The sequence below is a fragment of the Oncorhynchus nerka genome, linkage group LG19, assembly GCF_034236695.1.
Source record: "Oncorhynchus nerka isolate Pitt River linkage group LG19, Oner_Uvic_2.0, whole genome shotgun sequence".
Classification (NCBI taxonomy): Eukaryota; Metazoa; Chordata; class Actinopteri; order Salmoniformes; family Salmonidae; genus Oncorhynchus; species Oncorhynchus nerka.
The window spans coordinates 47111716-47138922 of NC_088414.1; the positions used below are offsets into that span (position 1 = coordinate 47111716).

At 44.0% G+C, this 27207-nt stretch overlaps 1 protein-coding gene across 1 annotated transcript in view; it reads left to right on the plus strand.

The window, feature by feature from the left end:
- The first annotated feature begins 2401 nt into the window (after positions 1–2401).
- Positions 2402–27207, plus strand: part of gbe1a (glucan (1,4-alpha-), branching enzyme 1a) — a 183974-nt gene continuing 159168 nt past the window's right edge. The window contains exon 1 of the mRNA XM_065004992.1: positions 2402–2666. Within this exon, the coding sequence (XP_064861064.1) occupies positions 2560–2666 (107 nt within the window). The 5' untranslated portion in view covers positions 2402–2559. The remainder of the gene's footprint in view (positions 2667–27207) is intronic.

A 27207-nucleotide genomic window follows, 5' to 3' on the forward strand; every position in this document is an offset into this window, starting at 1 on the left:
CTATGTATATGTATATATCTATGTATATATCTATGTATATGTATATATCTATGTATATATCTATGTATATATCTCTGTATATGTATATATCTATGTATATGTCTATGTATATATCTATGTATATGTATATGTCTATGTATATATCTATGTATATATCTATGTATATATCTATGTATATGTATATATCTATGTATATGTATATATCTATGTATATATCTATGTATATGTCTATGTATATGTCTATGTATATATCTATGTATATGTATATATCTATGTATATGTATATATCTATGTATATATCTATGTATATGTATATATCTATGTCTCTATATATATCTCTGTATATGTATATATTTCTGTATATATCTATGTATATATCTATATCTATATCTACGTATATATCTATATCTATGTATATATCTCTGTATATGTATATATCTATGTATATATCTATATCTATATCTACGTATATATCTATGTATATATCTCTGTATATGTATATATCTATGTATATATCTCTGTATATGTATATATCTATGTATATATCTATGTATATGTATATATCTATGTATATGTATATGTATATATCTATGTATATATCTATGTATATGTATATATCTATGTATATATCTATGTATATGTATATGTATATATCTATGTATATATCTATGTCTCTGTATATATCTCTGTATATGTATATATCTATGTATATATCTATGTATATATCTATATCTACGTATATATCTATGTCTCTGTATATATCTATGTATATGTATATATCTATGTCTATGTATATGTCTATGTATATATCTATGTATATGTATATATCTATGTATATATCTATGTATATATCTATGTCTATGTATATATCTATGTATATGTATATATCTATGTATATGTATATATCTATGTATATGTATATATCTATGTATATGTATATATCTATGTATATATCTATGTATATGTATATATCTATGTATATGTATATATCTATGTATATGTATATATCTATGTCTCTGTATATGTATATATCTCTGTATATATATATGTATATGTATATGTATATGTATATATCTATGTATATGTATATATCTATGTATATGTATATATCTATGTATATATATATGTATATATCTCTGTATATGTATATATCTATGTATATGTATATGTCTATGTATATGTATATACCTCTGTATATGTATATATCTATGTATATGTATATATCTATGTATATATCTATGTATATATCTATGTATATGTATATATCTATGTATATATCTATGTATATGTATATATCTATGTCTCTGTATATATCTCTGTATATGTATATATTTCTGTATATATCTATGTATATATCTATATCTATATCTACGTATATATCTATGTATATATCTATGTATATATCTCTGTATATGTATATATCTATGTATATATCTATATCTATATCTACGTATATATCTATGTATATATCTCTGTATATGTATATATCTATGTATATATCTCTGTATATGTATATATCTATGTATATATCTATGTATATATCTATGTATATGTATATATCTATGTATATATCTATGTATATGTATATATCTATGTATATGTATATATCTCTGTATATGTATATATCTATGTATATATCTCTGTATATGTATATATCTATGTATATATCTATGTATATATCTATGTATATGTATATATCTATGTATATATCTATGTATATGTATATATCTATGTATATATCTATGTCTCTGTATATATCTTTGTATATGTATATATCTATGTATATATCTATGTATATATCTATATATATGTATATATCTACGTATATATCTATGTCTCTGTATATATCTATGTATATGTATATATGTATGTCTCTGTATATATCTCTGTATATGTATATATCTCTGTATATGTATATATCTATGTATATGTATATGTATATATCTCTGTATATGTATATATCTCTGTATATGTATATATCTATGTATATGTATATGTCTATGTATATATCTATGTCTATGTATATGTATATATCTATGTATATGTATATATCTATGTATATGTATATATCTATGTATATATCTATGTCTCTGTATATGTCTATATATATGTCTCTGTATATATCTCTGTATATATCTATGTCTATGTATATGTATATATCTATGTATATGTATATGTATATATCTATGTATATATCTATGTATATGTATATATCTATGTATATATCTATGTCTCTGTATATGTCTATATATATGTCTCTGTATATATCTCTGTATATGTCTATATATATATGTCTCTGTATATATATATATATATATATATATATATATATATGTATATGTTTTTGGTCTGGCTCCGCATGGGAGGGACTAAAACAAGTATCTGTGCGTTGTCGGACACCCCGCCCCCTCCACACGTGTGTCCGAAAACTTTTTAGAAGACAGTATAAAGCAACTCTGCTTGCAGTTCATGAATCTTAACTTTAACAGTTACCAGTTTCAGTATATGTCGGCGTTATAAAACTATAGTTCGTCTGCTTCTAGAATCACGGAACATAAGATGGCGGACCATTCAGAACGCGATGAATTTACCGAGCTGCCAGATCTAAGCGAATTTCTCCGGGAGGATCCCTACTTAGTGCCCTACCAAGAAGACTTATGTCGCAGGTAGGGTAACAACGTTGTTCACTGCACGATGTAGATTTTAAACCAACGCAGGCCACTTAGGCCTAGCTTGCAATTTTGCGACGCACTTTCTGAAATGGCAGGATAGGCTACTTTTTATTAGAGCTGGCAGGCCAGTCTCTACAACAGTCCTATGTATTTAGGTTACTATATTCTATCTCATCAATACCAGAATGTAGTCAAGGCCCTGTTGTAACGTTCAGTGCAATGTAACAACTTTCAGCTACATTTGACATTGAGGGGGGGGGGGGGGGTGACTAGTTATTGCAGTAAGTCAGAGAGGAGGAGGCGAAACGAGAGGTTTTACTCAGCCCAAAAAAAATCTGCCCAGGAAAAATAAGACTACGATTTTAAGAATTTTTGTATCGAGGGTTAATGAATGTCGACTTTTGGTCAACAAACGATTGCATTTCTAATGTAGGTTTATTTGATGAAATATGAGTTGGTTATAATGGTTAAGTTGTTAGGAATTCACTGGCATTTCAGAAACTTGTAAAACAAACTATTTTTATATTACATTTTCATTTACATTTACATTTAAGTCATTTAGCAGACGCTCTTATCCAGAGCGACTTACAAATTGGTGCATTCACCTTATGACATCCAGATTAGAATTGTGCTTGTCGCCATAGCGATAGAGGACTCCTCATGGATATAACCCGTTTTAATGGACATTGCCATTGAGGGCTTCCACCGTTTTTTAAAGTAGTCAACTGGGTGGGGATTCCTATGAGTTGGGAGCCATCAGCCAATGAAGAAGAAAATGGACCACTTTAAAATGGAGATAGCAGAGTCACGGAGGCTGTCACAGCACAGTTGTAAAGATCAGACCTATCACTAAATCTGCCCTCTTATTGGCTAGAATGGTCCCGCCTGTCTCTTGTTGTTGTTGTTGTTAGTGCGTTCAATCGACTTTCTTGTCAATATAATAGACATTATTTGAGTGAGTTAAAACTTTAACTAGTGCTAACTACCCCAAGCTGTAACAATTCATAAAATCATCTCCTCCCTTGTGGCTCAGTTAGATCATGTTAGCATGTGTGATTCATGTTAATGTTTAGTGTGATTGGGGTCAGAGTAATGTCAAGACATGATGATCATATCTGCCTTCCAAATGGCACCCTAGTCCTTTTAGACCAGAGCCCTATGGCACCCGATCCCCTATATAGTGCACTACTTTAGACCAGAGCTCTATGGTACCCTATTCACTATATAGTGCACTACATTAGACCAGAGCCCTATGGCACCCTATTCCCTATAAGGTCCTGGGGGCTGACCGTGTCTCGCCCCTCATACCCTAGCCATGTCGCCATTCATTCTTGTTAATGGGATATAATATGTGATCATAATTAGGAATGCACAATATATATCGGTGAACATATCGGTATCGGCCGATGTCTAGTTTAACGCAGATGTGAAAAACCGATGTCAAAGCTGACATGCATACCTAATATAACGTAGGTGACGTCACGTACATTTTTGCGCTACACGTGCAACACAGCGTTCCTAACCTCGCCCACAATGTCTGCTGTGTGGATCGAAGAGCCAACAAGTCCAGCAGTCATTTGAAAAGAGTAAGAACAGTTCAGCGAGACGACTCAAAAGGCGAAATCCATTAACGCCAAGATAATGGATTTCATTGCCCTTGAAAATCAACCGTTTCTCTTGTCACGGGTGATGTTGACTTTCGCCGCCTGGTCGAGTACCGGTACACACTACCAAGTGTGCTATTTTTCAGATGTTGCCCTACCCGGAGTTACACAGTAATAGCGGCACTGCTATTAGCTTCACGACATGCATACTACGGAACGCCGTTTGGGTCGTTGCGTGTCCAAAAAAAGATACAGCAGCACTGTCAAAGCTGTTCAAAAAAGTCTGCGAACACCGGCCACGAACGATGTGTTTACAATACCGCGTTGGTAATAAAGCATCATTTGTTCGACCTCAACTTCAACAAAATTTAGCTCGGTACCTAGCTAACACCAACACAACCAGCCTGAAAACAATGACCAGTAGAAACTGATTTAGCTCGGTACCTAGCTAACACCAACACAACCAGCCTGAACACAATGACCAGTAGAAACTGATTTAGCTCGGTACCTAGCTAACACCAACACAACCAGCCTGAACACAATGACCAGTAGAAACTGATTTAGCTTGGTACCTAGCTAACACCAACACAACCAGCCTGAACACAATGACCAGTAGAAACTGATTTAGCTTGGTACCTAGCTAACACCAACACAACCAGCCTGAACACAATGACCAGTAGAAACTGATTTAGCTTGGTACCTAGCTAACACCAACACAACCAGCCTGAACACAATGACCAGTAGAAACTGATTTAGCTTGGTACCTAGCTAACACCAACACAACCAGCCTGAACACAATGACCAGTAGAAACTGATTTAGCTTGGTACCTAGCTAACACCAACACAACCAGCCTGAAAACGATGACCAGTAGAAACTGATTTAGCTCGCTACCTAGCTAATACCAACACAACCAGCCTGAGAAAAATGACTAGTAGAAACTGATTTAGCTTGGTACCTAGCTAACACCAACACAACCAGCCTGAACACAATGACCAGTAGAAACTGATTTAGCTCGGTACCTAGCTAACACCAACACAACCAGCCTGAGAACAATGACCAGTAGAAACGGATTTAGCTTGGTACCTAGCTCACACCAACACAACCAGCCTGAAAACAATGACCAGTAGAAACTGATTTAGCTTGGTATCTAGCTAACACCAACACAACCAGCCTGAACACAATGACCAGTAGAAACTGATTTAGCTCGGTATCTAGCTAACACCAACACAACCAGCCTGATCACAATGACCAGTAGAAACTGATTTAGCTTGGTACCTAGCTAACACCAACACAACCAGCCTGAACACAATGACCAGTAGAAACTGATTTAGCTCGGTACCTAGCTAACACCAACACAACCAGCCTGATCACAATGACCAGTAGAAACTGATTTAGCTTGGTACCTAGCTAACACCAACACAACCAGCCTGATCACAATGACCAGTAGAAACTGATTTAGCTCAGTACACTAGCCAGCCTAACACCAACACAACCAGCCTGACCAGAAAACAATGACCAGTAGAAACAATGACCAGATTTTAGCTTGGTACAATGACCAGTAGAAACTGATTTAGCACCTAGCCAAACACAACCAGCCTGAAAACAATGACCAGTAGAAACTGATTTAGCTTGGTACCTAGCTAACACCAACACAACCAGCCTGATCACAATGACCAGTAGAAACTGATTTAGCTCGGTACCTAGCTAACACCAACACAACCAGCCTGAGAACAATGACCAGTACAACCAGCCTGAGAACAATGACCAGTACAACCAGCCTGAGAACAATGACCAGTAGAAACTGCAGTCATTTTCATTATTCTTAGCAATGATTTAGGAATCCTTGTAAGTATTAGCTAGGCAGCCACTTGTTGTTTGCCTAGTGAAATTGAACTTCAGTTCATGAAAATAAATGGCTATCCAGCTACTTAACCCTGTTGCCCAAAGCTAAGGTTATAAGCAGCCGGATTGACAGTGATGCAAATAACTACAAATAGTAGAAATATGCCATACTTTTATTTTGAAGACTAACCGCAATTTCCACTGTTGTGGCTAATCCTTATTGTGGCTAGCTTCACATAGATGGATCCGACCACCATTAATCAAATGAGAACTGTTTTATAAACGAGTGTTATTTTAGATGATGACACCTAGCTATATAGTTAACTAGCTAACTGAAACAGATTGTCGTTTTGCTATGTTCTTTGGGGGAAGAACATAGTTTGCATCCATGAGCTAGCTAGCTTTTTTTTTTAATGAGCAGCACTGTAGGTGCGCGAGACAACTTTACCAGCATCATAGCGTACGTATCGATGAACTGTTGTGACATTTGAAATACGAGTGATGTGTGTAGTTATTGTGTAATAACTCTGTAAAAAAAAAAAAAAAAAATGTATGACCATGTTTAATTATCATGTGACGTGCAGTCATATTCAGGTCCTGATTGGTCAACGAGCTTAATTGACACGTCAAATAGTGTTAAATAGTATATATCTTTTTGACACACAATGTCCCAAACGACGTTCCATAGAAATCCTGGTTGAGAATAAAACAACTTAACAAATGAACGGCGAAACAGCACAGCAAGTAAGTGAAAGAAATAGGTTGTGATTGTGTTTTACTGGTAATTGGGACAAATACGTAAATGCCAACAAAATAACTTTTTGGTCAGTGTGGTGTTTGTGTGTAACTATTATTTAAATTAGGCAAGTCTGTTAAGAACACATTCTTATTTACAATGACGGCCTACCCCGGCCAAACCCGGATGACGCTGCGCCACCCTACGGGACTCCCAATCACGGCTGGATGTGATACAGCCTGGATTCAAACCAGGGACTGTAGTGACGCCTCTTGCACTGAGATGCAGTGCCTTAGATCGCTGTGTGTGTGTGTGATAACTATTTAACTGTACTAGAATGCTTAAAAGGCCGCTAAAAGTTAAAAAAAAAAAAAAAATAATTTTTGGAGGGGTGCGTGTTACCAGTTAAACATCTCTGCTGTTTCATTCATCATCTCTGTGGACTAGAGATTGAAAGCGTATGTCCGTGTGTGTGTGAGATGGAACAATTTCAACGATTTTACTGAGTTACAGTTTGTATAAGGACATTAGTCAATTGAAATGAATTCATTAGGCCTTAATCTATGAATTTCACATGATTGGGCAGGGTTGCAATCATGGGTGGGCTTGGGAGGGCATAGGCCCACCCACTTGGGAGACAGGCCCACCCACTTGGGAGACAGGCCCACCCACTTGGGAGACAGGCCCACCCACTTGGGAGACAGGCCCACCCACTTGGGAGCCAGGCCCGTAACAGTCAGAATGAGTTTGTCCCCACAAAAGTATTGCCCCTCCCCCCCTCTCTGACGATCCCGCAGGTGAAGAAGCCGGATGTGGAGGTCCTGGGCTGGCGTGGTTACACATGGTCTGAAGTTGTGTAGCTGGTTGGACGTACTGCGGAATTCTCTAAAATCACATTGGAGGACATACCTGCAGTCAGAATGAGTTTGTCCCCACAAAAGTATTGCCCCCCTCCCCTCTCTGACGATACATACCTGCAGTCAGAATGCCAATTGCACCCTCCTTCAATTGTGGCATTGTGCTGTGACAAAACTGCATGTTTTGCAGTGGCCTTTTATTGTCCCCAGCACAAGGTGCACCTGTTTAATAATACCTCTGTTTAATCAGATTCTTGATATGCCACACCTTTCAGGTGGATGGATTATATTGGCAAAGAAGAAATGCTGCCTAAATAGCGACGTAAAAAAATTTGTGCACAAAATTTGAGAAGCTGGTCTTCCCTCTATCCTCTCTAGACTGGTCAGCTGGTCTTCCCTCTATCCTCTCTAGACTGGTCAGCTGGTCTTCCCTCTATCCTCTCTAGACTGGTCAGCTGGTCTTCCCTCTACCCTCTAGACTGGTCAGCTGGTCTATCCTCTCTAGACTGGTCAGCTGGTCTTCCCTCTATCATCTCTAGACTGGTCAGCCGGTCTTCCCTCTATCCTCTCTAGACTGGTCAGCTAGTCTTCCCTCTACCCTCTCTAGACTGGTCAGCTAGTCTTCCCTCTACCCTCTCTAGACTGGTCAGCTAGTCTTCCCTCTACCCTCTCTAGACTGGTCAGCTAGTCTTCCCTCTACCCTCTCTAGACTGGTCAGCTAGTCTTCCCTCTACCCTCTCTAGACTGGTCAGCTAGTCTTCCCTCTACCCTCTCTAGACTGGTCAGCTAGTCTACCCTCTACCCTCTCTAGACTGGTCAGCTAGTCTTCCCTCTACCCTCTCTAGACTGGTCAGCTGGTCTTCCCTCTACCCTCTTTAGACTGGTCAGCTGGTCTTCCCTCTACCCTTTCTAGACTGGTCAGCTAGTCTTCCCTCTATCCTCTCTAGACTGGTCGGCTAGTCTTCCCTCTACCCTCTCTAGACTGGTCAGCTAGTCTTCCCTCTACCCTCTCTAGACTGGTCAGCTAGTCTTCCCTCTACCCTCTCTAGACTGGTCAGCTAGTCTTCCCTCTACCCTCTCTAGACTGGTCAGCTGGTCTATCCTCTCTAGACTGGTCAGCTAGTCTTCCCTCTATCCTCTCTAGACTGGTCAGCTAGTCTACCCTCTATCCTCTCTAGACTGGTCAGCTAGTCTTCCCTCTACCCTCTCTAGACTGGTCAGCTAGTCTACCCTCTATCCTCTCTAGACTGGTCAGCTAGTCTACCCTCTATCCTCTCTAGACTGGTCAGCTTTTGGAGGTTTTGTCTGTGTGCACTCCCGAGCCATTTGAGAGAGAGAGAGTATTCCTCTGCTGTGGGTGTGAGACTGTCACCCAGGCCTATATACACACACACACACACACACCCCACACGTCTGTGTGGACTGTCACCCTGTCCCAGTACAATTCGGAGGTGTGGAAGTTAGTTAATTGCGTGGGAAGGTTTGAGGAGCGACGCAGAGATCTCTACTGTCTGAGGTGTGTGTGTGTGTGCAGGTACTCAGGGCTTGTTAAGTCACTAATGTCAGCAGCCCAGAGACAGGATGCTGGGAGACGGCGGGATGGGAGCGGAAGACTGCAGTGGGTGTTAGTCATTAGCCAGCTGTTGTCAGCACACGTCTCCTCTTTCTGTCACCGGGGAGGTGTGTGTGTGTGTGTGTTAGGGCTGTCCCCGACTAAAACAAACCTTGGTCGGCTGAGAGTCGTCTTTCCTTTTGACCAATCAAACAAAGTCTCAAAGTGGAATTTTTTATTTTTTAAAACTTTGCAAATAAATGAAAAGCTGATATGTCTTGAGTCCTACCTCCTTTTTGTTATTGGAAGCCTAAGTAAGTTCAGGAGTAAAGCTTTGCTCAAGTCACATAATAAGTTGCATGGACTCACTATGCGTGCTATAGTGGTGTTTCACATGATTCTTCTGTACCCCACACATCAGTCGTACGATGCTTTTCAAACCGATTCAACCACAAAGAACTGAGGTGTTCCAACGCCTCTCAGACATTGAATATCCCTTTGATCATAGTGAAGTTATTAATTACTCTGTGGATGGTGTATCAATACACCCAGTCACCATAAAGATACAGGCATCCATCCTAACTCAGTTGCCGGAGAGGAAGGAAACTGCTCAGGGATTTCACCATGAGGCCAATGGTGACTTTAAAACAGTTACAGAGTTTAATGGCTGTGATAGGAGAAAACTGAGGATGGACCAACAACATTGTAGTTACTACACAATACTAACCTACATGACAGAGTGAAGAGAAGGAAACCTGTACGGAATAAAACTATTCCAAAACATGCCTCATCCTGTTTGTAAAACTGCAAACAAATGTGGCATAGCAATTAAGTTTTTGTCCTGAATAAAAAGTGTGATATTTGGGGCAAATCCAACACATTACCGAGGACCACTCTTCATATTTTCAAGCTTATGTGGTGGCTGCATCATTTGGTCGGTATGCTTGTAATCGTTAAGAACTGGGGAGTTTTTCCAAGATAAAAAGTAAGCTAAGCTTTAGGAAAACCTGGTGGTCTGCTTTCCACCAGACACTGTGGGTCTATGTTGTGGGGGTTAAGGTAGGACAGTACCCACCTACCTACAGGTCTATGTTGTGGGGGTTAAGGTAGGACAGTACCCACCTACCTACAGGTCTATGTTGTGGGGGTTAAGGTAGGACAGTACCCACCTACCTACAGGTCTATGTTGTGGGGGTTAAGGTAGGACAGTACCCACCTACCTACAGGTCTATGTTGTGGGGGTTAAGGTAGGACAGTACCCACCTACCTACAGGTCTATGTTGTGGGGGTTAAGGTAGGACAGTACCCACCTACCTACAGGTCTATGTTGTGGGGGTTAAGGTAGGACAGGTACCTACAGGTCTATGTTGTGGGGGTTAAGGTAGGACAGTACCCACCTACCTACAGGTCTATGTTGTGGGGTTAAGGTAGGACAGTACCCACCTACCTACAGGTCTATGTTGTGGGGGTTAAGGTAGGACAGTACCCACCTACCTACAGGTCTATGTTGTGGGGGTTAAGGTAGGACAGTACCCACCTACCTACAGGTCTATGTTGTGGGGGTTAAGGTAGGACAGTACCCACCTACCTACAGGTCTATGTTGTGGGGGTTAAGGTAGAACAGTACCCACCTACCTACAGGTCTATGTTGTGGGGGTTAAGGTAGGACAGTACCCACCTACCTACAGGTCTATGTTGTGGGGGTTAAGGTAGGACAGTACCCACCTACCTACAGGTCTATGTTGTGGGGGTTAAGGTAGGACAGTACCCACCTACCTACAGGTCTATGTTGTGGGGTTAAGGTAGGACAGTACCCACCTACCTACAGGTCTATGTTGTGGGGGTTAAGGTAGAACAGTACCCACCTACCTACAGGTCTATGTTGTGGGGGTTAAGGTAGGACAGTACCCACCTACCTACAGGTCTATGTTGTGGGGTTAAGGTAGGACAGTACCCACCTACCTACAGGTCTATGTTGTGGGGGTTAAGGTAGAACAGTACCCACCTACCTACAGGTCTATGTTGTGGGGGTTAAGGTAGGACAGTACCCACCTACCTACAGGTCTATGTTGTGGGGGTTAAGGTAGGACAGTACCCACCTACCTACAGGTCTATGTTGTGGGGGTTAAGGTAGGACAGTACCCACCTACCTACAGGTCTATGTTGTGTGGGTTAAGGTAGGACAGTACAGGTAGGTAGGTGGGTACTGTCCTACCTTAACCCCCACAACATAGACCTGTATCACTATTGGCCTTTTGCTTTATGTAGTAATTCACTGTTATAAGAAGTGTGTGTGTGTGTGTGTGTGTCCCGTCTGTTTCTCGGCCTATAATTGTGTGTTGTTATAATTGGGTGGTTTTGGATACACTGCACAGTCCATTGTTTCATAGGTCAGCTTTGATAGATCCCAGCCTCCCATGGACTTATGACTGTACCTGTACTGTACCTGTCCTGTACCTGTACCTGTCCTGTACCTGTCCACACTGTACCTGTCCTGTCCACTCTGTGACTGAATGAGCAGCTGAGTCGTCTCATTCAGCATCGTTTCACTTAGTGTTTTTTTTGTGTTCTCGTTTCTTGATGACATGATGTCCAATATGAGGGCAGAGTGGAGAAGGGACATGGTGGTGGGGACACATGGAGGGGATGGGAGGGTTTTAGAATCCATCTGAGCCCAGACCTTTAATTGACCACCATTCCTTCCTTCCTTCCGTTCCTTAGTTAGTATTCTTGTTGTAAGGTTGTTGGAAACAGGTTCTTCTCTCTCTGTCTCAGGGGACTGCTGCTGTACAAACACTCTTTTAATGGGCTACATGCACACACTTACGAATACACGCACACACCTACGAATACACACACACACTTACGAATACAGGCGTGCGCACACACGCACATGCACACACCTACGAATATATACAGTTGAAGTTGGAAGTTTGCATACACTTAGGTTGGAGTCATTAACTTGTTTTTCAACCACTCCATAAATTTCTTGTCAACAAACTATAGTTTTAGCAAGTCTGTTGGGACATCTACTTTGTGCGTGACACAAGTAATTTTTCCAACAATTGTTTACAGACAGATTATTTCACTTTTATAATTCACTGTATCACAATCACAGTGGGTCAGACGTTTACATACACTAAGTTGACTGTGCCTTTAAACAGTTTGGAAAATTCCAGAAAATGAGGTCATGGCTTTAGAAGCTTCTGATAGGCTAATTGACATCATTTGAGTCAATTGGAGGTGTACCTGTGGATGTATTTCAAGGCCTACCTTCAAACTCAGTGCCTCTTTGCTTGACATCATGGGAAAATTAAAAGAAATCAGCCAAGACCACAGAAGAAAAATTGTAGATCTCCACAAGTCTGGTTCATCCTTGGGAGTAATTTCCAAACACCTGAAGGTACCACATTCATCTGTACAAACCATAGTACGCAAGTATAAACACCAGACTAAAAGGAGGGAGGGGGATGAGACTGAAACCAGGGTTTTAGCCGTCATACCGATCAGGAAGGAGACACGTTCTGTCTCCTGAGATGAAACTTTAGTGTTTTAATGCTGGGACAAAGATTGTACTTTTTGGAGAAATGTCCTCAGGTCTGAAGACCAAAAATATAACCTATTGGCTATAATGACCATCGTTATGTTTGGAGGAAAACTTAAAAAAAAAGAACACCATCCCAACCGTGAAGAATGGGAGTGGCAGCATCATACTGTGGGGGTGCTTTGCTGCAGGAGGGACTGGTGCCCTTCACAAATAGATGGCATCATGAGGAGGTGAAAATAATGTGGATATATTGAAGCATCAGCTCAAGACATCAGTCAGGAAGTTAAAGCTTGGTCTCAATGGGTCTTCCAAATGGACAATGACCCCAAGCATACTTCCAAAGTTGTGGCAAAATGGCTTAAGGACAACAAAGTCAAGGTATTGGAGTGGCCATCACAAAGCCCTGACCTCAATCCCATAGACAATTTGTGGGCAGAAGTGAAAAAGTGTGTGCGAGCAAGGACGCCTACAAACCTGACTCAGTTACACCAGCTCTGTCAGGAGGAATGGGCCAAAAATCACCAAAAGTATTGTGGGAAGCTTGTGGAAGTCTACCTGAAACCTTTGACCCAAGTTAAACCATTTAAAGGCAATGTTACCAAATACTAATTGAGTGTATGTAAACTTCTGACCCACTGGGAATGTGATGAAAGAAATAAAAGCTGAAATAAATCATTCTCTCTACTATTATTCTGACATTTCACATTCTTGAGACACCGCTGAAACATCAACTGACCTGAAACAGGGCATTTTTTTTGAGACAAATGTCAGGAACATAAACTGAGTTTAAATGTCTTTGGTTAAGGTGTATGTAAATGAGACGTTGCTGTGTATATCAACATAGGAAGGGCCCTATAAAATTTGTGTGCGGAGAACGTAGAAGGAATCATAGAATCCAGACATTAAGACGGAATTCAACAATATTCAAAAATGCATTGAACCAAGTATGAAATCAACTAGACTAAGTAGAACATGTTTTAATTTGCCCAAGATTATCATAAGGCATGATGTGTATTTTCTGAAGAAGAAACTGCATAGAAATTCCCCTTTCTGTCTGTATGTAGTTTGTCTACCACGTTGGCGGCCAGTAACCGAAAGGTTACTAGGTCGAATCCCTGAGCTGACAAGGTAAAAATCTGTCGTTCTGCCCCCTGAACAAGGCAGGTAACCCACTGTTCCTAGGCCGTCGTTGTCAATAAGAATTTGTTCTTAAATGACTTTTTAAAAAATTAATTAAATAAAGCTCAATTTAAAAAAACTGTAAAGCCGTTAGCGATGATGCTAATGACAACCATCTTCTGCTAGATGGAAAGGCTTTCCAAAAAACCCTTCTCAGTTCAATGTGAACTACAAAGTAGCCTGTGATCAACCTGGCAGGATGCTGTCATGATTATTTTCATGAATCCAGTGATGATTTGTTCAGGAATCTCTGCAGTTCCATTCCAGCTACAGAAACACCGCTAACTAACCAATTAAAGTCTCTTGCTGGTGCTCATCTGAATTAAAGGGGTGAAAACCCCCAAAATGTCCAATATTTATTTTTGCCAGACTTCAAAAGTGGTCTCCTGATGTGGTTTAAGCCTTAGAACATCCTATTATTATTGTTGTTGTTGTAATAAGGCGAAAATGGAGAAAAACAGGAACAGAGAATGGAATTTAAAAAGGGAACTGAACTGAATTACAAAAAATTTAACTTTATTTTTATAGGTGTTTTATAATGGGCTGATTTCGTACTTCAACATGGACCCATTGGTATTCTGGTCTAAAGTAGTGCACTATATATAGGGAATAGAGTTACATAGGGCTCTGGTCTAAAGTAGGGCACTATATAGGGATCCGTTTTGGATGCTGAATGGACTGGATTGATGCTAATTCATCTCCCTTTTCCCCCTGAGTCTGAAACCAGGGTTTTATCCCTCTACTGACTAAAAGGAGGGAGAGGGGGATCATTTCCCCCTGAGACTGAAACCAGGGTTTTATCCCTCTACTGACTAAAAGGAGGGAGAGGGGGATCATTTCCCCTGAGACTGAAACCAGGTTTTATCCCTCTACTGACTAAAAGGAGAGGGGATCATTTCCCCCTGAGACTGAAACCAGGGTTTTATCCCCTGACTGACTAAAAGGAGGGAGGAGGATCATTTCCCCTGAGACTGAAACCAGGGTTTTATCCTCTACTGACTAAAGGAGGGAGAGGGGGATCATTTCCCCCTGAGACTGAAACCAGGTTTTATCCCTACTGACTAAAGGAGGGAGTCCCGGATCATTTCCCCTGAGACTGAAACCAGGGTTTATCCCCTCTACTGACTAAAAGGAGGGAGAGGGGGATCATTTCCCCTGAGACTGAAACCAGGGGGTTTTATCCCTCTACTGACTAAAAGGAGGGAGAGGGGGATCATTTCCCTGAGACTGAAACCAGGGTTTTATCCCTCTACTGACTAAAGTTGGAGGAGAGGGGATCATTCCCCTGAGAGAGAAACCAGGTTTTGTCCTCTACTGACTAAAAGGAGGGGAGAGGGGATCATTTCCCCTGAGACTGAAACCAGGGTTTTATCCCCTACTGACTAAAGGAGGGAGAGGGGATCATTTCCCCCTGAGACTGAAACCAGGTTTTATCCCCTACTGACTGTATTTAAGGAGAGGGGATCATTTCCCCTGAGACTGAAACCAGGGTTTTATCCCCTGTGACTAAAAGGAGGGAGAGGGGATCATTTCCCCCTGAGACTGAAACCAGGGTTTTATCCCTCTACTGACTAAATTTCAGGAGAGGGGATCATTTCCCCTGAGACTGAAACCAGGGTTTTATCCTCTACTGACTAAATTTCAGGGAGAGGGGGATCATTTCCCCTGAGACTGAAACCAGGGTTTTATCCCCTACTGACTAAAAGGAGGGAGAGGGGGATCATTTCCCCTGAGACTGAAACCAGGGTTTTATCCCCCTACTGACTAAAATGGAGGAGAGGGGGATCATTTCCCCCTGAGACTGAAACCAGGGTTTTATCCCCTACTGACTAAAAGGAGGGAGAGGGGATCATTTCCCCTGAGACTGAAACCAGGGTTTTATCCCCTACTGACTAAAAGGAGGGAGAGGGGGATCATTTCCCCTGAGACTGAAACAGGGTTTTATCCCTCTACTGACTAAATAGGGAGAGGGGATCATTTCCCCTGAGACTGAAACCAGGGTTTTATCCCTCTACTGACTAAAAGGAGGGAGAGGGGATCATTTACCCTGAGACTGAAACCAGGGTTTTATCCCTCTACTGACTAAAAGGAGGGAGGCGGGATAATTTGAGCACCACTTAAAAAAATATATGTATATATATTCAATGAATTTAACATGAGGATTAATGTGTCAAGGTGTGTGTCACACTAGGTCAGTGTTTCAGTCCTAGACCCTATAGAAATCAGTGTATACCCTAACTTAGACTGCGTGTGTGTAAGCATGCACAGGCTTGAATGTGAGCGTGTTTGAGTGCATTCTAACACATCTGGCTTAGTGAAAAATTACTGAATAGTATCCTGATGAAGTAAGCTAGATCTACTCTGGGTTTTCTAAAGCTAAGCAGCTTCAGTTAGCTTCACAATCCAGGCTTCCTCCGCACTGACGGTGGATATTGGTCCTCCGCCTGCCGCTCGTTCTGGCAGGGTTGTAAACTGCTCGTCACACGTGGCTAGTATAACTCGCAACTCTTTGCATTGAGACAATGCTGAAACATCAATCCATGAGCCAATCAGAACTCTTCAATGAGACAATGCTGAAACATCAATCCATGAGCCAATCAGAACTCTTCATTGAGACAATGCTGAAACATCAATCCATGAGCCAATCAGAACTCTTCATTGAGACAATGCTGAAACATCAATCCATGAGCCAATCAGAACTCTTCATTGAGACAATGCTGAAACATCAATCCATGAGCCAATCAGAACTCTTCATTGAGACAATGCTGAAACATCAATCCATGAGCCAATCAGAACTCTTCATTGAGACAATGCTGAAACATCAATCCATGAGCCAATCAGAACTCTTCATTGAGACAATGCTGAAACATCAATCCATGAGCCAGTCAGAACTCTTCATTGAAGGGGAATGACGCTTGCTGTGTGGTAGCAGAGCAGAGAGAACAGTCTATGACTAGGGTGGCTGGAGTGTTTGACAATTTTTAGAGCCTTCCTCTGACACCGCCTGGTATAGAGGTCCTGGATGGCAGGAAGCTTTCCCCGCAGTGATGTACTGGGCCGTTCACACTACCCTCTGTAGCGCCTTATGGTCAGATGCTGAGCAGTTGCCATACCAGGCAGTGATGCAACCAGTCAGGACTCTCGATGGTGCAGCTGTAGAACCTTTTGAGGATCTCAGGACCCATGCCAAATCTTTCCAGTCTCCTGAGGGGGAATAGATTTAGTTGTGCTCTCTTCACGACTGTCTTAGTGTGTTTGGACCATTCTAGTTTGTTGGTGATGTGGACACCAAGGAACTTGAAGCTCTCAACCTGCTCCACTACAGCTCCGTCGATGAGAATGTGGGCGTGTTCGGTCCTCCTTTTCCTGTAGTCCACAATCATCTTCTTTGTCTTGATCACGTTGAGGGAGAGGTTGTTGTCCTGGCACCACACGGTCAGGTCTCTGACCACCTCCCTATAGGCTGTCTCATCGTTGAGGGAGAGGTTGTTGTCCTGGCACCACACTGCCAGGTCTCTGACCTCCTCCCTATAGGCTGTCTCATCGTTGAGGGAGAGGTTGTTGTCCTGGCACCACACTGCCAGGTCTCTGACCACCTCCCTATAGGCTGTCTCATCGTTGAGGGAGAGGTTGTTGTCCTGGCACCACACTGCCAGGTCTCTGACCTCCTCCCTATAGGCTGTCTCATCGTTGAGGGAGAGGTTGTTGTCCTGGCACCACACGGCCAGGTCTCTGACCTCCTCCCTATAGGCTCTCTCATCGGTGATCCGGCCTGCAACTGTTGTGTCGTCAGCCAAACTTAATGATGGTGTTGGAGTCGTGCCTGGCCGTGCAGTCATGAGTGAACAGGGAGTACAGGGAGGAGGCTGAGCACGCAGGGGCCCCCGTGTTGATTATTAGCCTGGCAGATGACCAGAAGTTGGTTCTAGCAGGCAGTTGACCATTAATGCGTATGTCTGTGTGTGTCCCGACTGTCTGTTTGTGTCCCGACTGTCTGTGTGTGTCCCGACTGTGTGTGTGCAAGTGCTCAGCATAAGTGGGAACTTCTTCAGGACTGGAAAAGCATTCCAGGTGACTACCTCATGATGCTGGTTGAGAGAATGCCAAGAGTGTGCAAAGCTGTCAAGGTAAAAGTTGGCTACCTTGAAAAATCTAAAATAAATCCAAATATAACACTTTGTTTACTACATGATTCCATATGTGTTGTTTCATAGTTTTGATGTGTTCACTAATATTCATTCTACAATGTAGAAAATAGTAAAAATAAAGAAAACCCCTTGAATGAGAAGGTTTGCCCAATCTTTTGACTGGTACTGTATTTAAAGCAGTCTTTTAGGATTCAGCACACACACACAGGTGATTTTCTTTGTGTGTGTGTGTGTGTGTGTGTATATATATTAAGATGCAGGACCAGTTTTACTGTAGCAGATAGTATTTCAGTGTGTGTGTGTGTATATATATATTAAGATGCAGGACCAGTTTTACTGTAGCAGATAGTATTTCAGTGTGTTTGTGTGAATTTCTGCGTCTCATTTGGGACTTTTCCGTTAGTCAAGTATTTGTGCTGCTTAACCAAGGGGAAAATGGCTTTTAGAAACCTCATGAATATGGTGTGTGTTGCTGTGCAGTGGACTGTAAAAATAAAATATATGAAATGTTATATTTAGTTTTGTAGCTACTATACCATAGTAAACACTTTTTTACATATTTATTCTCAGACACACACTGATGGAGGACTGATATACTATATTACTATATACACTGATGGAGGACTGATATACTATATTACTATATACACTGATGGAGGACTGATATACTATATTACTATATACACTGATGGAGGACTGATATACTATATTACTATATACACTGATGGAGGACTGATATACTATATACACTGATGGAGGACTGATATACTATATTACTATATACACTGATGGAGGACTGATATACTATATACACTGATGGAGGACTGATATACTATATTACTATATACACTGATGGAGGACTGATATACTATATTACTATATACACTGATGGAGGACTGATATACTATATTACTATATACACTGATGGAGGACTGATATACTATATTACTATATACACTGATGGAGGACTGATATACTATATTACTATATACACTGATGGAGGACTGATATACTATATACACTGATGGAGGACTGATATACTATATACACTGATGGAGGACTGATATACTATATACACTGATGGAGGACTGATATACTATATACACTGATGGAGGACTGATATACTATATTACTATATACATTTAAACTCAGTTTTTCACATTTCCTGACATTTAATCCTAGTAAACCTTCCCTGTCTTAGGTCAGTTAGAATCACCATTTTATTTTAAGAACTTGAAATGTCAAAATAATGGTAGAGAGAATGATTTATTTTAGCTTTTATTTCTTTCATCACATTCCCAGTGGGTCAGACGTTTACATACACTCAATTAGTATTTGGGTAGCATTGCCTTTAAATTGTATAACTTGGGTCAAATGTTTTGGGTAGCCTTCCACAAGCTTCCCACAATAAGGTGGGTCAATTTTGGCCCATTCCTCCTGACAGAGCTGGTGTAACTGAGTCAGGTTTGTAGGCCTCCTTGCTCGCACACGCTTTTTCACTTCTGCCCACAAATGTTCTATAGGATTGAGGTCAGGGCTTTGTGATGGCCACTGCAATACCTTGACTTTGTTGTCCTTAAGCCAATTTGCACAACTTTAGAAGTATAGCTTGGGGTCATTGTCCATTTGGAAGACCCATTTGCGACCAAGCTTTAACTTCCTGACTGATGTCTTAAGATTTTGCTTCAATATATCCACATAATTTTCCTGCCTCATGATGCCACCTATTTTGTGAAGTGCACCAGTCCCTCCGCAGCAAAGCACCCCCACAACATGATGCTGTCACCCCCGTGCTTCACGGTTGGGATGGTGTTCTTCGGCTTGCAAGCATCCCCCTTTTTCCTCCAAACATAATGATGGTCATTATGGCCATTTTTGTTTCAGAGGACATTTCTCCAGATGCAAACTGTAGCCTGGCTTTTTATGGTGCATCTTCACAAGGTCCTTTGCTGTTGTTCTGGGATTGAGTTGCACTTTCGCACCAAAGTATGTTAATCTCTAGGAGACAGAACGCGTCTCCCTCCTGAGCGGTATGACGGCTGCGTGGTCCCATGGTGTTTATACTTGGGTACTATTGTTTGTAAAGATGAACGTGGTACCTTCAGGCGTTTGGAAATTGCTCCCAAGGATGAACCAGACTTGTGGAGGTCTACAATTCTTCTTCTGAGGTCTTGGCTCATTTATTTTGATTTTCCCATGATGTCAAGCAAGGAGGCACTGAGTTTGAAGGTAGACCTTGAAATACTTCCACAGGTACACCTCCAATTGACTCAAATTATGTCAATCTGCCTATCAGAAGCTTCTAAAGCCATGACATTCATTTTCTGGAATTTTCCAAGCTGTTTAAAGGCACAGTCAACTTAGTGTATGTAAACGTCTGACCCACTGGAATTGTGATACAGTTAATTATAAGTGAAATAATCTGTCTGTAAACAACTGTTGTAAAAATGACTTGTGTCATGCACAAAGTAGACGTCCTAACCGACTTGCCAAAACCACAATTTGTTAACAAGAAATTTGTGGAGTGGTTGAAAAACAGTTTTAATGACTCCAACCTAAGTGTATGTAAACTTCAGACTTCAACTGTACGCTGGTGGGGGACCGACGTACCAGACGCCCTGGTGGGGGACCGACGTACCAGACGCCCTGGTGGGGGACCGACGTACCAGACGCCCTGGTGGGGGACCGACGTACCAGACGCCCTGGTGGGGACCGCGTACCAGACGCCCTGGTGGGGGACCGACGTACCAGACGCCCTGGTGGGGGGACCGACGTACCAGACGCCCTGGTGGGGGACCGACGTACCAGACGCCCTGGTGGGGGACCGACGTACCAGACGCCCTGGTGGGGACCGACGTACCAGAAGCCCTGGTGGGGGACCGACGTACCAGACGCCCTGGTGGGGGACCGACGTACCAGACGCCCGGTGGGGGACCGGTACCAGACGCCCGGGTGGGGGACCGACGTACCAGACGCCCGGGTGGGGACCGACGTACCAGACGCCCTGGTGGGGGACCGACGTACCAGACGCCCTGGTGGGGGACCGACGTACCAGACGCCCTGGTGGGGGACCGACGCCCTGGTGGAGGACCGACGCCCTGGTGGGGGACCGACGTACCAGACGCCCTGGTGGGGGACCGACGTACCAGACGCCCTGGTGGGGGACCGACGTACCAGACGCCCTGGTGGGGGACCGACGTACCAGACGCCCTGGTGGGGGACCGACGTACCAGACGCCCTGGTGGGGGACCGACGTACCAGACGCCCTGGTGGGGGACCGACGTACCAGACGCCCTGGTGGGGGACCGACGTACCAGACGCCCGGGTGGGGGACCGACGTACCAGACGCCCGGGTGGGGGACCGACGTACCAGACGCCCGGGTGGGGGACCGACGTACCAGACGCCCGGGTGGGGGACCGACGTACCAGACGCCCGGGTGGGGGACCGACGTACCAGACGCCCGGGTGGGGGACCGACGTACCAGACGCCCTGGTGGAGGACAGACGCCCTGGTGGAGGACCGACGTACCAGACGCCCTGGTGGGGGACCGACGTACCAGACGCCCTGGTGGGGGACCGACGTACCAGACGCCCTGGTGGGGGACCGACGTACCAGACGCCCTGGTGGGGGACCGACGTACCAGACGCCCTGGTGGGGGACCGACGTACCAGACGCCCTGGTGGGGGACCGACGTACCAGACGCCCTGGTGGGGGACCGACGTACCAGACGCCCTGGTGGGGGAATTTACCGTTCATTTCTATTGGGCACAAAATAATCTGAAACACAAACGAAACAAATAGCAAATGAATTGTACAAGTTTTTAATCACAAGCTATGCATGCTATGAAGTGTGAGAATACCGTAGTACTTCACTTTTTACTCATTTAGTCCCAAATGCTTTTGGTCCACTAAAATGGGGGGAGGAACTATGTACATAAAGTGCTGTAATTTCTCAACGGTTCAGCTGATATGGATGAAACTACCATTAAATTAAAGCTGTCGGGTTGCACATCTAAAGTAGTGCACTATATAGGGAATAGGGTTCCATAGGGCTCTGGTCTAAAGTAGTGCACTATATAGGGAATAGGGTTCCATAGGGCTCTGGTCTAAAGTAGTGCACTATATAGGGAATAGGGTTCCATAGGGCTCTGGTCTAAAGTAGTGCACTATATAGGGAATAGGGTGCCATAGGGCTCTGGTCTAAAGTAGTGCACTATATAGGGAATAGGGTACCATAGGGCTCTGGTCTAATGTAGTGCACTATATAGGGAATAGGGTGCCATAGGGCTCTGGTCTAATGTAGTGCTCTATATAGGGAATATGGTGCCATAGTCATTGTATCATTTCAAATCCAAAGTGCTAGAGTACAGAACCAAAACAACTAAACAGTTCTCACTGTCCCAATACTTTTGGAGCTTATATTTGTCCTAATCAGAAACGAGTATTCAACAATCCTGTGCTATAAGCCAGTGTGATAGGAGATGCTCCTGTGTCTGTCTGTCTGTGTAAATGGGAGGATGGGGGGCTTTCCAAGTCGTGTGTCCTGTCCTATGTAAATCACTTGGTCACGATGAGCCGATTGACGCTTGTGAGCAGGTGCCAATGGATAGGAGATACTCCAGAATGTGTGTTGGAAAAATTCTGAATGAGTGTCACGGGGAGAGATTGGGGCGCGGTGAGCTTCCCAAGTCCTGTCTCTGTTTGGTCGGTCAAAAGCACTGAGTCACGGTGATCCAGCTTGCGGATTTGGCAGTGACTTCTGAGGTGTTAACACACACACACACACACACACACACAACCTCCTGCCCTAAATAGGAGCACATATAGACTGAGAGATCCTATCAGGAAATTCATGCTTTCCTTCTTAACATATAGATATAACAGAATCATTATTCTATATGAAAAATGATAAGCTGAAGTCACTGTGGTGTTACACACTATTGGGTTGAAGCCATGGACTATCTGTCACACGTGGCCCTGGGCCGGTCTCTACCTGGGTCACACGTGGTCCTGGGCCGGTCTCTACCTGGGTCACACGTGGTCCTGGGCCGGTCTCTACCTGGGTCACACGTGGCCCTGGGCCGGTCTCTACCTGGGTCACACGTGGCCCTGGGCCGGTCTCTACCTGGGTCACACGTGGCCCTGGGCCGGTCTCTACCTGGGTCACACGTGGCCCTGGGCCGGTCTCTACCTGGGTCACACGTGGCCCTGGGCCGGTCTCTACCTGGGTCACACGTGGCCCTGGGCCGGTCTCTACCTGGGTCACACGTGGCCCTGGGCCGGTCTCTACCTGGGTCACACGTGGCCCTGGGCCGGTCTCTACCTGGGTCACACGTGGCCCTGGGCCGGTCTCTACCTGGGTCACACGTGGCCCTGGGCCGGTCTCTACCTGGGTCACACGTGGCCCTGGGCCGGTCTCTACCTGGGTCACACGTGGCCCTGGGCCGGTCTCTACCTGGGTCACACGTGGCCCTGGGCCGGTCTCTACCTGGGTCACACGTGGCCCTGGGCCGGTCTCTACCTGGGTCACACGTGGCCCTGGGCCGGTCTCTACCTGGGTCACACGTGGCCCTGGGCCGGTCTCTACCTGGGTCACACGTGGCCCTGGGCCGGTCTCTACCTGGGTCACACGTGGCCCTGGGCCGGTCTCTACCTGGGTCACACGTGGCCCTGGGCCGGTCTCTACCTGGGTCACACGTGGCCCTGGGCCGGTCTCTACCTGGGTCACACGTGGCCCTGGGCCGGTCTCTACCTGGGTCACACGTGGCCCTGGGCCGGTCTCTACCTGGGTCACACGTGGCCCTGGGCCGGTCTCTACCTGGGTCACACGTGGCCCTGGGCCGGTCTCTACCTGGGTCACACGTGGCCCTGGGCCGGTCTCTACCTGGGTCACACGTGGCCCTGGGCCGGTCTCTACCTGGGTCACACGTGGCCCTGGGCCAGAATGTCTTGTCAGACAGCCCTGTGTATAATGTGTGTGTGTGTGTGTGAGAGATCAATACAGGCCCGGTCGGAGGTTGTGTATGAGTGTGAGAGATCAATACAGGCCCGGTCGGAGGTTGTGTATGAGTGTGAGAGATCAATACAGGCCCGGTCGGAGGTTGTGTATGAGTGTGAGAGATCAATACAGGCCCGGTCGGAGGTTGTGTATGAGTGTGAGAGATCAATACAGGCCCGGTCGGAGGTTGTGTATGAGTGTGAGAGATCAATACAGGCCCGGTCGGAGGTTGTGTATGAGTGTGAGAGATCAATACAGGCCCGGTCGGAGGTTGTGTATGAGTGTGAGAGATCAATACAGGCCCGGTCGGAGGTTGTGTATGAGTGTGAGAGATCAATACAGGCCCGGTCGGAGGTTGTGTATGAGTGTGAGAGATCAATACAGGCCCGGTCGGAGGTTGTGTATGAGTGTGAGAGATCAATACAGGCCCGGTCGGAGGTTGTGTATGAGTGTGAGAGAGTGTGATCAATACAGGCCCGGTCGGAGGTTGTGTATGAGTGTGAGAGATCAATACAGGCCCGGTCGGAGGTTGTGTATGAGTGTGAGAGATCAATACAGGCCCGGTCGGAGGTTGTGTGTGTGTGTGAGAGATCAATACAGGCCCGGTCGGAGGTTGTGTGTGTGTGTGAGAGATCAATACAGGCCCGGTCGGAGGTTGTGTATGAGTGTTAGCTGCGTCTCCTTAGAGAGATGTTTGTGTGACCTCTGTGTGACCTCTGTAGCGTGATGGTGACAGGGAGGATGTGATAGGTTGTCTCTGGAGGTCTATACTGAGCTCATTAAAACAGAAACACTGATGGGTTGACACACACACACACACACAGACACACACACACACACACACAGAGAGAGAGAGAGAGAGAGAGAGAGATAACATGGAATACACTGAGAGGTAATTAACAACAGTTGAATGTTTTATTCACAGCCTTTCTCTCTTCAGTTGTTGTTCGTTGAATCAGACACAACACACACACACACACACACACACACACACACACACTGGATAACAGTAGAGAGAGTTGGTTGGTGTGTGTGGTCTGTCTCTGTCGGTCATGCTAGGGGCTATGTTCCGTGGTCTTGGCAATGCTGTGTGTGTTGACTCAATTGGTGTGTAAAAAAAAAAAAAAAGGTAATGTAGCTTAAATGTCAAATAGGTGCGACGTCCCAATAACCTCTCCTTCCTCCTGAAGTGTACACTCACTCACTACTCCCCACATTTGAGAACATTGGGCGGCAGGGTAGCCTAGTGGTTAGAGCGTTGGACTAGTAACCGATAGGTTGCAAATTCAAACCCCCGAGCTGACAAGGTACACATCTGTCGTTCTGCCCCTGAACAAGGCAGTTAACCCCACTGTTCCTAGACCAGTTAACCTAGGCCGTCATTGAAAAATAAGAATTTGTTCTTAACTGACTTGCCTAGTAAAATAAAGGAAAAAAAAATAAAATAAATAAACATTGGATTGGTATCGGCATGGGCTGAAGGGAGTGTCCATACACCAGATTATTATTTCCCTTCAAATCCACGAACAAGTTTCACGTTTCGGAAGATAAGAGAGATTTGCGACGCAGCCACAGTGGGTCTAATGGTAATGTAGCTTAATGTCAACCACAGTGGGTCTAATGGTAATGTAGCTTAATGTCAACCACAGTGGGTCTAATGGTAATGTAGCTTAATGTCAACCACAGTGGGTCTAATGGTAATGTAGCTAAATGTCAGCCACAGTGGGTCTAATGGTAATGTAGCTTAATGTCAACCACAGTGGGTGTAATGGTAATGGAGCTAAATGTCAACCACAGTGGGTCTAATGGTAATGTAGCTACATGTCAACCACAGTGGGTCTAATGGTAATGTAGCTACATGTCAACCACAGTGGGTCTAATGGTAATGGAGCTAAATGTCAACCACAGTGGGTCTAATGGTAATGGAGCTAAATGTCAACCACAGTGGGTCTAATGGTAATGGAGCTAAATGTCAACCACAGTGGGTCTAATGGTAATGTAGCTACATGTCAACCACAGTGGGTCTAATGGTAATGGAGCTACATGTCAACCACAGTGGGTCTAATGGTAATGGAGCTAAATGTCAACCACAGTGGGTATAATGGTAATGGAGCTAAATGTCAACCACAGTGGGTCTAATGGTAATGGAGATAAATGTCAGCCACAGTGGGTCTAATGGTAATTCATCTAAATGTCAACCACAGTGGGTCTAATGGTAATGGATCTTTAATGTCAACCACAGTGGGTATAATGGTAATGGAGCTAAATGTCAACCACAGTGGGTCTAATGGTAATGGATCTTAATGTCAACCACAGTGGGTATAATGGTAATGGAGCTAAATGTCAGCCACAGTGGGTCTAATGGTAATGTAGTTCAATGTCAACCACAGTGGGTCTAATTGGTTCCAGGGACTGGAGCAGGGACAGGGACTGGGGGAAATCCATGTTATCTGAACTCCATGTTATCTGAACTCCATGTTATCTGTTCCACTCCATGTTATCTATACTCCATGTTATCTGAACTCCATGTTATCTGTTCCACTCCTGTTATCTCCACTCCTGTTATCACCACCACTCCTGTTATCACCACCACTCCTGTTATCACCACCACTCCTGTTATCACCACCACTCCTGTTATCACCACCACTCCTGTTATCACCACCACTCCTGTTATCTCCACCACTCCTGTTATCTCCACCACTCCTGTTATCACCACCACTCCTGTTATCTCCACCACTCCTGTTATCTCCACCACTCCAGTTATCTCCACCACTCCTGTTATCTCCACCACTCCATGTTATCTCCATGTTATCTCCACCACTCCATGTTATCTCCACCACTCCTGTTATCTCCACCACTCCTGTTATCTCCACCACTCCTGTTATCTCCACCACTCCTGTTATCACCACCACTCCTGTTATCTCCACCACTCCATGTTATCTCCACCACTCCTGTTATCTCCACCACTCCTGTTATCACCACCACTCCTGTTATCTCCACCACTCCATGTTATCTCCACCACTCCTGTTATCTCCACCACTCCTGTTATCTCCACCACTCCATGTTATCT